Below are 12,788 nucleotides of genomic sequence, written 5' to 3'. Positions count from 1 at the left end.
GGGGGGGGTATGATTCGGCTCCCTACGTGTTAATTAAAGAAAAATGAGTACACAGATGTTTGGGTGAGGTCCCCCGAACTAAATATCAGAAGAAATACATTTACTCACTCATAAGAAAGGGGGTCCTCTCAACCACATACAAAGGCACTCTAAACCTAAAAAAGAAAGGGAAAAGGTATACCCAAAGGCTCAACAAAAGCATAATATTCAGTAAAAAGTATACCCAAAAGACTCGAACCAAAATAAAAAGGAAAGAAACTATGGTCAGAAAGCATTAAAAAGTAGTCCCTCCAGAAGTGAACACTGAGCAAGATTCGGAGAAACAAAAACAGTAGTCCTTCCAGCAAAATAAGTTGCAAGCTTTATAGACTTCAGTGAAAGACCAAGAAACAGACGTCCTTGTTCTCCCAAAATAACCGATACGCTTTTACTCCCAAAGAAACCAAATGAAAGGTAGCAGATTGAAATACAGGGTAGAGCTGACACCTCCGAATGATAACAGTAAGTTTTTGATGCCAAAATGTCCAAGAACAAAAGAAGCTGAAACAAAGAGACCAAACCAGAAATACAGGCCCCAGAAATCCTGTTCCATAATGAAAAGGAGCAGAAAAAACAAAACCCAAAAGGAGGCAAAGAGAAAAAAGCCCCAATCCATCTTTGTTCCAGTGAAAAGACAAAACGAAACAAGTAAGAAAACCTGCACTTAGAGATCAGTAAATTATTGAGAAAACATCAGCGTCTAATATATGGGCTATCAAGATTATCCCCAACTAAGAGCCTCTTGAGAGGTAAGGGAGGTTGCAAGCCTACAAAATTCCCACCATATTCATTTTTTGCTAACCAGTCAGCAGGAGCATTACCTTCCCTGTGAATAAAGGAGAAAAGTACTTGAATCTGACTAGATGTTATAAGGTGCCAAATACGATTGCAAATGAAAATTAAGTTCCATATCAATTTAGTGACCTTCTGAGCATGTCATACACCATCATGGAGTCTGTTTCAATAATAAGTTTTGGAAATTTAAAGATAACAACAATTTGAATAGCAAACAGAACAGCCTAATATTCAATTTCCATTGGGTCAGCAGCATTAATAGGAGTTGCAAAGAAACAAAGCGAGCTCCCATTATAAGTTCTAAACACACCACTAGCACTAGCAGCATTAGGAGCCCAACTCCCACCTATGTTAGCCTTGATCCAATTTTGGGTAGGGGGTTGCCATCTAACATGTAGAGGTCGTCCACCCTTATTCAAAACAGTATTAGGCATGGCTCTAGATAGTAATCGGGAAGCTTTAAAGTCGTTTGAAAGCATGTGAGAAACAGTGAGGGGAGGATTTGGCGGAGAACTATTGTGTTTATGACTGTTTCTAGCTGACCATAAAAACCATAAAATAGTTAAAGGGAAGTGAGCAAGCTTTTTATCATATTTCTTAGAAGATTTCCAAGCTGCCAAAAATCTTCCAAACTAAAAGAGTGTGGCCAGTTGATGTGAAAAAACCCTCCCAATCATAGTCCATAAAGCTTGTGAAAAGGAGCAATAAAAAAACAGATGTGTATAAGTTTCTCCAAATATATTAAAATTTAAAATTCATAATATATTAAAAATTATCAAAAGTTTAACTTCATCATTATAAACCACATAAGAATTCAATAAGATAATTAACATAAACCTCAATCTCAAATCTCAATCTAAAGTGAAACAAGATTCAACGTAAATTCTCACTTAAGGGTTGTTTGGTTAAAAGAATTTCTAGTGTATTGTAATTCTTTTGTAGAGATTTTAAGAAATTAAGTGTTTGACATGAAGAATTACAAATACATTATAAAATAGGATTGAATTTGAATCTAGCATTTTAGTTTATTTTAGCTGAATTTGAAATTTATACCGTTCATTAATGTAAAATATTATGGGCCAACCAATCACTCGTTATAGCCACTGCCCTCCACGGCCTACCTCCTTCGCGCGCACGTCGTCTTTCGTTTGCGCTGCAACATGTTGATCATCCGCCTGCCGGCATTGCCTCCATCGCTGCTCGTCTCTGGTTTCTGTCTCTACCTGCAACCACCTATCGCCATTGCCATCCGCAGCCACTGCCGATCACCAAAGCCACTTGCCGCCAGTCGCTATTTTCGATCGCCACCTGCCTATCAGTTGCTGTCGTCACCAGCCAATCGCCACCAATCGCTGTCGTCGGTCGGCATGTGCCTGTGATTACCGCCCATCGCAATTTTGCTGGAGCTGTCGGTCGTTGCCCGCTAATACTTTATACATTTTTAAGTATATTATATCCAATCTGCTTCAAACAAAATAAATATATATATATATATCAATTACTCCGAGATAAAATTCGAGATCAATCAAAACTCCCACTAAATTGATGCCAAAAAAGATGATGAGAAATTTCAGTGAACCAAATAACTCCAAAGTATTTTAAATACAACATATTATTTTTGTATTGCATTCATTTTGCACAGCATTACTTTTTCAGTAAATCAAATAACCACTTAAAAGTTAAATACAGATTAGAACTCCATGCTTCTTCTTCGTGTTTATCATATTTTGAAGTATTGTCATATGCAACAATTTTATAATCCTCTACTTCAGTCCGTCTTCAATTATTATTTGATCACTATATTTGTACTTCATATACCAATTAACATTGAATTCAATATAAAAGTAAAATAATATTTTAGTAACATAAGTAAATAATCCGCTATAGTTGAATTACATTGTCTTTTATGATGATATAATCCAACTTTGCTTCTTTCCCTGAATGATTGTTATGCGGTTTACTCAATAAGTTAACTCATTTTCAATATTAGTAATAATATATTTATTCTCGTCATCACTTAAGGCAAATCGTTTAATTATCTTCAACTTCAAATGGTTCATGACTTTTTGGTGCTATTAGTTCATCATCAATGTGCATATCATTAACTCAAAGGATAAATTCCATGTCCACCATTTATTTTTCAATGTAATTTGATGGTCTATTTTTAAAATTTTTATGAAACATAATATAAATCAGCTTTTTCAATATTTCTACGAGTTGGTCTGCATCTTGTTGAACATGTTCCAATTCACGTACGGATGATCAATAAGGTTAAGAACTTCGACAGCAAATATTTTAAGTTCAAGAATTTTTAAAAGAAAATTAATTTAAAAGAAAACTAAATTATGAATATGAAATCAATTAGAAAATAATAAAAAGAAATTAAAAAGAATGATAAAAACATTTAAACAAAAAAAATTAAAATCATATTATAAACATTAAAAAATTAAAAAAAAAGAGTAGCAATTGAAAAAATATTCTTGAAAAGTGTTTTAAAAAAATGTTTAAAAGAAAACTAAAAATGCAAATAAATTATGTTAAAGGAAATTTGAAAAAATAGCTACTAAAAAACAAACAACTTAAAAAAACTAATTTATTTTTCTAAAGGAAAAGAAAAAAAGTTCTTACCCTCATAGAGGTAAACTTCCTCGCTTGCAGTTGCTTCAAAATGCTTGCAAGCGCACTATGTTTGCTAACTACTCAAGGCCTCTCCTCTTTCCTTGGAGATGTCCCTTCCTCCCTCTCCTTGCTTGTACTTCTGCTTCTTCCTTTTGGTATTGAGATATGGATTGTAGCTAAGGTTGTAACGAACTGAAGGAAGCTAAGCCTATTTGAGCTCGAGCTCATTTGCTAAAATTTTGTTTGAGTTCGAGCTCAATTTGGATGTTTATGATATTGTTCAAACTTGGCTCATTTAAACTTATGATTATTTCAGCTTGGTTTGAACTTGGCTCAAGAGTTCAATTTGTAATCATAAAGCAGCTTGTTCGGTCCAATTAATAAGGCTATTATCAAGCAACCTGCTTATTAGTTAACTAAATAAGCCTATCAAGCCCATTAAAAACAAGCTATTGAACTTAAAAATGAGATTTAAATTGAATAACTAAAGAAGTAGATACTTTAATGAACTTAAACAAATAGCTTTAATTTCAGAACAAAGGTAATTTAATAATAAAAAAAAGGCTACTACTTAATCATATATTAATAAATTTGCAATTGAATCTTAAATGAGTATGTGATCATCTTAAAGCATATTATCAAATATTAATTGAACTTAATCAGCTTGTTCACGAGATTTAAATGATATTCATTTTTTATATACAAATCTGGTACCAAGTTCAAGTTTATTCATCTATCAATCGATTATCTGTAAAAGTGCTCAAATTTATTTGTTTAGTTAATTAAACAATCATGAATGACTTCTAACAGCGCCAAGCCACGAGTAGCTTGTCAGTAATGGATCATTTGTAACCTTAACTAGGGATATAATCAAGTTGAGTATGACATGGATTGGTCTTAGCTTGGTAATATTATAAGTTGCTCATGTTAAGCTCAAACTCAAGGCAAGCATTCACTTGTATGTTCATATTTGGCTTGTTTAGATTTTTTTTATTGATAGTTATTGATTTGTTTATATTAATTGAACGAGTATTTTAATTAGTTGATAAAATAAGATAAAATTCGAATGATTATGACTTTTCATAGAAAATATTTACAATTTTTTTTATAAATCTAAACAAATGAGTAATTGAATTAATTCTCAATCAGCATATAACTATTTTACACCAATCAAATAAGATACTATATAAATTACAAGCATGTTTTATGCAATCAAATAACATATGCAAGTACAAATAAACTAGTTCATTAAAATAGTGAAATAAGAGAATTTTATTAACTTAATATGTATATTCACTAATGATAAATAAATTATTTATATATAAGCTAAATGTAATTATGAGTACTTATCTTAATAAGAAGCATTTCATGTAAAAGAAGCGAGTTAAAACCGCAAAAAGGCAAAAAAAAGGGCCAAGACTACTAATTGTTAAACAAATAATGATTTGTGGATGGGCATAAAGATTAAAGATATTTGATATTATTAAATAATATGATCATATAATAGATAGATATATATTATATATTTATGAAATGATAAATATTTAATATTAAAAGATATGATGGATTGAACGTTGTGGATAATTATGTGTTAATTAATAAATTATGTTAATTAATAAACATATCCTAATAAAATAAATATGTAATTAATATTTAACAGTAAAATATTATAGATATTAAATAATTATCTGTTATTATTAAATTTATTTAATTAGATAAGTTCTACTTAATGAAATTTTATTTAATTAATATATCATATCTAATATTAGTTATCATTAAATTTAATATCAATTATTTAAAAAGCTACTTGTTGAACAACAAATGAGTTTATTCATAAACATAAATAAGCAAGTTGAAAGTTGTTATATTTAGTTCATTTAACATATTCTAGTTTTAAAATAAAGTTCAAACTTGTTTATTTAATAATTTCAACAAATTTGATCAAGTATTAATCGAGTCATTTGAGTTGTTTATCACGTGCACTGATTCACTTGTAGCCCTAACCTTAATGACAACTCTATCTTTGCTTTAATTGCTCTGCACAAATTTAACCTAAATATATAACTCAGGAAGAGTTATTATTATTAGTATTATAATTATCATTATTATATATTCATTTGAAGTGTTCACGTCAAATGCCTTGTGATATAAAACCTTGGGGGGAATGCCTCACTCCAAAAATGTGCAAGTGTCACCTAGACCATGAAATCATAAGCTTAAAGGTAATGCACTTCAAGGAACACACCTCAAATCCCTTTTAAACTATGGAAAAAACTAAAGGAACTAACACTAACATAAAGGCCCTTTAAAAAAGGGCAATTATATACACAAAACATTGCTATTTACAAATCAAGCACCCTCATTCATCCATTTGTCAAAGTCTCCCTCAAATATAACACTGTTATTGCCGGTCCCAAGCCCGGATGCGAAAAGTGGAGGGTTGCGTTAGGTAGTCGACAGCGAGCGTAAAATTTGTCGAAAAAAAATCATGACATTGTGAATCCTTTTTTTTTTGGATGCAATGGAGAAAAAAGATTCATGTAGTCGACCCCACGTAGTGGGATTAAGGCTTTGTTGTTGTTGTTGTTGTTGTCCCTCAAATATCAAAATTCATGATAAAACCCCAACCCATATTTTTCATTTTTATCAAATTTTAAATGGTTTAATGATGATATGCATCAATACATCAGTTTGGTACTTCAAAAATATATCCCTAGTGCTAGATTTTGTAAATAGCAATGTTTTGGGTTCTATGTATGTAATTATCCCAAAGAAAAGCAAAATAATTTTAATAGCTTAGTTAAAAGTTTAGAAGATTGGGCAAGAGGCCAGTGCCCTTAAGAGCACAATTAGATGACACAGTTCTTAGTCAGTAGAAAACCCATACAGCTCTAAGATATTTATGGTTGATCTTCATATACTTGAGATCGATGTTCCACGAAGTTTTTGATGAGGAAGGAGAAGAATATATGATCAACGTGTACTAGAATCTTCATCACAGTTGCCAAATTAAGAGATGGGAAAATGTTAATAGTGTTCAAGTGAGAGTGGTAGGGAAAATTACCCCCAAGCCATCAGTCATGCAAGGAAAGATATCAAAATGGGATTAACTTGTTTCATATAAGCTCAGAATAGGGACATTAACATCAGCTATTGGACTGAACGAGATCTATGAAAATCCTTTTTTTCTTTTTTTGTGAAGGATTTTTAGGAATTAAAATATTTTCTTACGATTTTTCCATGGAAGGGCTTTTTTAATGCACAAAATCAACTTCATGCAACCAAACATAGATTGGTTTAAAAAACATGGATTAACATGAAGCATACCCTAATTCTTAAGTCCTAGATGTAATTTGCTAAAAAAATAACAGTTTTTAAAAGTTGTATTTTTCATCTTTTCTTAATATTTTCATTGGTAATTAAAATCCAAGCATCTTTACTTATGGTGCATTGAACTTGATCATAGTTTTCAACTTTTTTTTTTTCTTCACCTTCACTATTTTTATATTTTATTTATTTTTTTAATCCATATGTGACGCCTACCCTGTTTTGCAAATAATCAATAAGTGTATCTTTGACTCTATTAACTACTTTCCTTTTTAGAACTTAAAAACCTCCTTAATACTAATGTATCTCTTGGCAATATTTATTTCATTTTTAGTTTTTGGAGAAGTATTTCTAATATTGAGTACTAAAATGTTACTTTTCAACTCATTTGACATTTTCTTTATCCTTATTATTTCATAAACATTATTTAATTACACAACTCTTAGAAGATCTATTTCTAGATCATCCCAACGATCTTCATAATCTAAATTTTCATTTGTTCATGTTAATTTGATTGGTTTTGTAATTTTTGAGAGGGAAAAAATAATTATTTCTCTTCATTTTCAAATGCTTGGTTACAAGATAAAAAGCAAGGGAAGACCACCACTTTAGGAAATGCATAAAATCATTATGCTAGAAAAATGAAATAGAAATTACCAATAATAGTTAATTCTAGATAATAAAGACCGCTAAAAATAGAAAATAATAAAAATTGAAGATACCAAAAGGGAAAAAACCTAAAATTTCGATAGGTTTTGAGGTTTAATTTGCTTTTGATGGTACCTATTTTTAAATATAAAATAATTGCTCATATTTTAAGTTTCGAAGCATTATTCTAAGTTTAGTATTTTCTTGTCAACATTCTTTGAATATCCAAGATATGCATCAAAGTTTTATTTTTTCATATTGTATGTCAAAATTTATTCAAAATTACTTTTTGATTTGCACAAAATATTTTATATTTTTTCTTTGAAGTAAAATATAATTAATTTTTCATTTAGTACTCCACTTTCAAAAGCAAATGTATTTGTCTCGTTTATTAAAATGTGTGTTTACACTTATATGATTATATGCTATTACAAAATCTAGTATGACTTATAGCATCACAATTTTATCTCCCAAGTCATGCCCACCATCAATTATCTTATAATCCACCCTAGTAAAATCTAGAAAAGTATTTAAGTCAATGTTCATCTTTTATTTTTAGAAGTTTAAGAATATCGTCCATTTCTTTCCAAAAATAAAATTCTAATCCAATTTATATTATCAACTTAATAGGAGTCTATGAAATACTAAATAAATTCACCTCAATTATTTTATCTTTTTGATGGCAATCCACTAAAATATTTACTAGCTATCTCTTACCCACTTATGGCCACAAGTAGGTTGTAATGGCGTGTGGCCTAGAAATGGTACATGAGCACTAGTGAACAGTCAAATACCATAAAATTGTGCATTTTGATATAAGATTTATGATTGTTTGCTAGATTATTATTAAACTTGAAGTTCCCTTGTCATGCTGAACTACCAATACATATTTGATCTCATTTTTTTCTACACAAGGATTTATGTTTTTTTTAGCGCTCATCACTTTACTCTAATGTGAGTTCAACTTGATAGATAATTTTGTTGGCCTCTATAACATATTACAGTATGATCGAAGTAAAATTTTACCAATAAAGCAGTTTGTGACAGAACAAAGAAGAAAGCTTTTTAATTCATCAACCCTATGACATCCTTTTCATGGTCAAAACAGTGTATTCTCAAAAAAATCTTTGCATAGAATGATTGTTTTAACACTTTTAGTACAGGTTTATTCATGTTCGGCTCGTTTATAAACCAGGCTAAAAAAAATTTTCGTGTTCAACTTGCTTGCTTAGCAAATAAATTGAACACGAGCTACTTAGCTAGTTGAACATGAGATGTTTGTGAATGACAATCTTTTTTGGCACTTCAAAACCAATAATGTCGTATTTTCCTAAAAGAAATTTGATCAGTTTTTAATTACTTGAGAAAATTTTTTGTTGTTTTTGCCATGATGCCGACTTGGAGAGTCCTTTGAGATGAAATGTGTAACTTCTTTATTCCCATCTATTAATCAAAATCAGGATATCTGATGGATTCCACTTTAGTTACTTCTATAAAGTAAGCCACATAAAGTTAAATGGACTGCTTTAAGGATAATGTGTTTGCTGAGGCGATAAGGTACACAATATTAGTGTCATATAGTATGGCTACTCAGTTCAAATCAAAATGTGCTGGCAATTATTATATTGGCAGGAAAATTAGGGCATTTACATACATACCATACAGATTTTATGTATTTACATTTCAAACACCTAAACTTTCACATTTACATTCATCGCACTCAAATCCTTCATATTATATTAAATATCACTTCTATTTACTTTTTAAAAGTGAAATACACTTTTACATGCATAGATTTATGACACCAAATGTTATAATGTAAATATAAATGCTTAGGCTTTAGATTTATAAATACTTAAGCATTGTGTGGTATGTGCGTGAATTTCTCTTTTATCTTTTTTTTTTTTTTTTTTGGCACTAAAAGGTTTATGCTTCTCTTCTCTATAAATTAGTGGTCTAAATTCCATTCACAGTTTGGGACCTAATATTGGAGTCGTTTGTTTTAAACATTAGATTGACGAAGTAGTAGTCAGTGCACCACTCCTCAGTTTACAGCTTAATAGCCAACAAATACATACAATTTGTTTAGATATGGAAAAATGAGATGTTTGCTATTGGCTGAAGTTTTGTTTATTTTATTATTTGGACAATCAATACCAAATCATAGGACGGTCTTAAATCTAGTTTCTTCTAGGCGGCTATAATATTGGCGTGTGCTTCTGACATTATTGTTGTTTTTAAAATGACAACTTGGATGAATCATTAGAAGCCCCCTTCATCATGGCACCATAATGTTTTAATTTAAATGCAATACTATAAGCTAAAGTTTTTTCATGAAATCAACCATGTTTGAGCTCATTTTAATTTTATAATTTTCTATTCAATATATCATAAAATTCTAATATAAACATGTTGTAATTATATCATTTTTTAATTATTTATTTATTTCGAATCAAAACGAACTGAACACAAATGAACGACTTCTTGTTTGTGTTCGGTTCATTTATAATTCGAACAAAAAAAATTGTTCGTGTTCGACTCGCTTGTTTAACGAACGAATCAAACACAAACTACTTACTGAGCCGATCACGAGTTGTTCATGAACAACGAGCTTTTCTGATAGCCCTACTTATAACATAAAAAATACAAGAAATATAACCTTCTTGATAAATATGAAATAAAACATGGAATTTAAGCAGGAAAATAGCACAAATTTGAGTTGCATCTCATAGCACTCAAATCTTTAATATCACAAAAAATATTACTATTATCACTTTTAAAAATGAAATACACATTTTCATTCATAGGTTTAAAGAACCAAAGTGTTGAATGTAAATATTAAACTTTAGATGTTAATATATGTAAATATATAAGAATTATGTGTATGCATGTAAATGCCCCTTAATTTTTGTATTGAAATCTATGAGCTAAGTATTGTTATTGATTTATGCAGTTGTACGTCCAATGGCTATCATTGAATTTAAATTCTCTGAAGTGGTATTATTTGACGCACTCTTTGCACCAAAGATCGGTCATGAAATCTATAACCTCTTTCTCATTGCATCTCAGTTGATTTACTCAGGTTGTTTCAGTGTAAGCTGCTACCAAAGAATCTATCAATGTTTTGGGTATGGTTATACAATTATACTCGTCTCACCTGGGGCTTTTGACGTCGAATCTTTAGCATCTTCTTTGGGAACTTGTTCGCCGATATGACTTTATCCGACGATTGCCTCATCAGCATTTTTCAAAAACTTCAAAGCCGTCATGATCGAAACGCTTTTGGCCTAACCTGTCGTCATTGGCATCACATTCAAAACATATCTCGTCGATCACTAAATCTCCACTTTTCTTACGAGACTACAACTTATCAATCATATGTCAGATATCTTCCAGCGCTGCTAAATCGTTTTTCTCATCTATCATCCATCTCCATCGCCGGCTGCACAGAATTACCTGATTCGGCGCTATTCGGCCTGAAGAACCTAAAAATTAGCCTCCGCTCACTATCCTTATCCTGTTGCTTCAAAATCACAGATGATGGTCTCGCTCACGTCGCCATGCACTGCTCTCGACTGGTATCGTTGACACTCTATCGATGCACAATCACTGATTTAGCATTACAAAATATTGCAAATTTCTGCAAATTATTGGAGAATTTAAACTTATCGTACTGCACTGACATAACCGACCGTGGGATTTGTGCACTTTCGACAGGGTGCCGATTACTCCATGTTTTAGTATTGTCATGTTGCAGTTATGTAACTGGCAGTGGACTTAAAGGGTGTTCACAGACACTTGAATACATAGAGGCAGAGTGTTGTATGTTTACCAATGAAGGTCTGCTGCAAGCAGTGAGCGGTGGTGGACTGAAGTACTTAAATCTCTCAAATTCAAGATGTTCGATGAATATTGATGTCTTAGCGCCCATGCTCGTGTCGAGGCTTCGGTTTCTTAATCTTCGCTTGTGCCGGTTTATTTCAAATGAATCCGTGGTGACGATATCAAAGTCTTGTCCTTTGCTTGAGGAATGGAGTGTTGCTGTGTGTCATGAGATTGGTGTGTTGGGATGGGAAGCAATTGGGTTGAATTGTTGTGGTTTGAAGGTATTGCATGTCAACCGGTGTCGAAATTTGTGTGATAGAGGGTTGCAAAGTTTGCGAGAGGGGTGCGGCCGATTAGGCGTTCTGTACATGAATGGATGTAACGGGGTTAGTCCGTTGGGAGTCGAGTTGTTCAGGCTTAGAAGACAGGATGTGGAGATCAGAAGTGAGGAACTATTGTCTATTGGGCCTGGTATTTTTGACTTCTTTGTGTAGATAGGATTTTAGCAACTGGAAATGTGGAGTTTATACAAATTTTATGCTTTTACTTTTTGCTTCATGTTGATAATGTATTTATTATGGCCTAATAGATTGATATAAATTTTAAAATGATGGTAATATTTTGAAGCGTTGCTGATGATATTTATGTGCCTATTTTGATGATCATTCGCTAGTTTCTCTGTTTGTTTTTTTGGTGCGAAGAAAAATAGCAGGCATATATTTTAGAGTTGTGTTTTATTGTTTGTTCGCCATTGGTTCTACTTCTGTGATATTCAGACTTCTTTAGGGATATAAAGACGTGGAGTCAGAGCTCGAGCCTTTCTTGGCAAAATCTAGAGCAAAGTTAATTAGTCGAGTTCGAGCTTTAGAATTAGAAATTTGGGCTCCTTTGATTAATATAAAGGAGAGAAAATATTATTAATTTAAATTAGTGTTAGAATAAAATGTCAAGTATAGTGAATAATTAGGAGTTAAATAATTAAAATTATTTAAACTTCTCAAAAAAAGACTTCATTGGGGGATTTAATAGTACATATCAAACACACAAATTTCAATATTTACCTATCAACACCTAAAATCTCTTCATCTATCAAATTGATCATCCCGGCAAAAAATCTCAAAAAATGAAGCCTCGCCCAAAATCTTGGTGAGGGCTTCCTAGTAGGGTTGTAAACAGGCTGAACACGAGAGAGCCCTGGTCCAGCTTGTGTCGTCCAATTAAAAAAATATCACTATTTGTGTTCGGCTTGTGTATATTTCGAACGCACAAAAATTCGTTTGTGTCTGGCTCGTTTGCTTAGTGAGCAGAACACAAGCTATTTATGAGCAAAGAGCTGTTTTGACAATCCTAGCATATGTGCAGCCATTAGGGGTGTAAAAAAGTCAAAGCTAGAGCAAAACCAAGCTCGACTTGTTAAAAAATATCCTTGTACATATTCGGCTTGCTTATATATCGAGCTCAAAAATTTTGTTCGTGTTTGGCTTGCTTGCTTATCGAGCCGAGCATGAGTTGTTCATGATACAACCATAGTCACA

At 31.7% G+C, this 12,788-nt stretch overlaps 1 protein-coding gene across 6 annotated transcripts in view; it reads left to right on the top strand.

Annotated features, from left to right (window-relative positions):
• The window catches only part of LOC110033766 (F-box/LRR-repeat protein 12), a 13,054-nt gene extending 1,196 nt beyond the window's left edge, over positions 1 to 11,858 (top strand). The window contains exons 2-4 of one of the 6 annotated variants that reach the window (XM_020737854.1): positions 8,889 to 8,985; positions 10,382 to 10,510; positions 10,613 to 11,858. In XM_020737854.1, coding sequence (XP_020593513.1) covers positions 10,641 to 11,747 — 1,107 coding nt within the window. In that variant the 5' untranslated portion in view covers positions 8,889 to 8,985; positions 10,382 to 10,510; positions 10,613 to 10,640 and the 3' untranslated portion in view covers positions 11,748 to 11,858. Of the gene's footprint in view, positions 1 to 8,888; positions 8,986 to 10,381 lie in introns of all 6 variants that reach the window. The other 5 variants (XM_020737853.1, XM_020737851.1, XM_020737852.1 and 2 more) reach the window with 5 other exon arrangements.
• Positions 11,859 to 12,788: the final 930 nt, after the last annotated feature.

This window comes from Phalaenopsis equestris, unplaced genomic scaffold (assembly GCF_001263595.1).
Source record: "Phalaenopsis equestris unplaced genomic scaffold, ASM126359v1 Scaffold001281, whole genome shotgun sequence".
NCBI classification, from domain to species: Eukaryota; Viridiplantae; Streptophyta; class Magnoliopsida; order Asparagales; family Orchidaceae; genus Phalaenopsis; species Phalaenopsis equestris.
The sequence above is the reverse complement of the archived record's forward strand: the minus strand, read 5'-3'. Positions and strand labels throughout refer to the sequence as shown.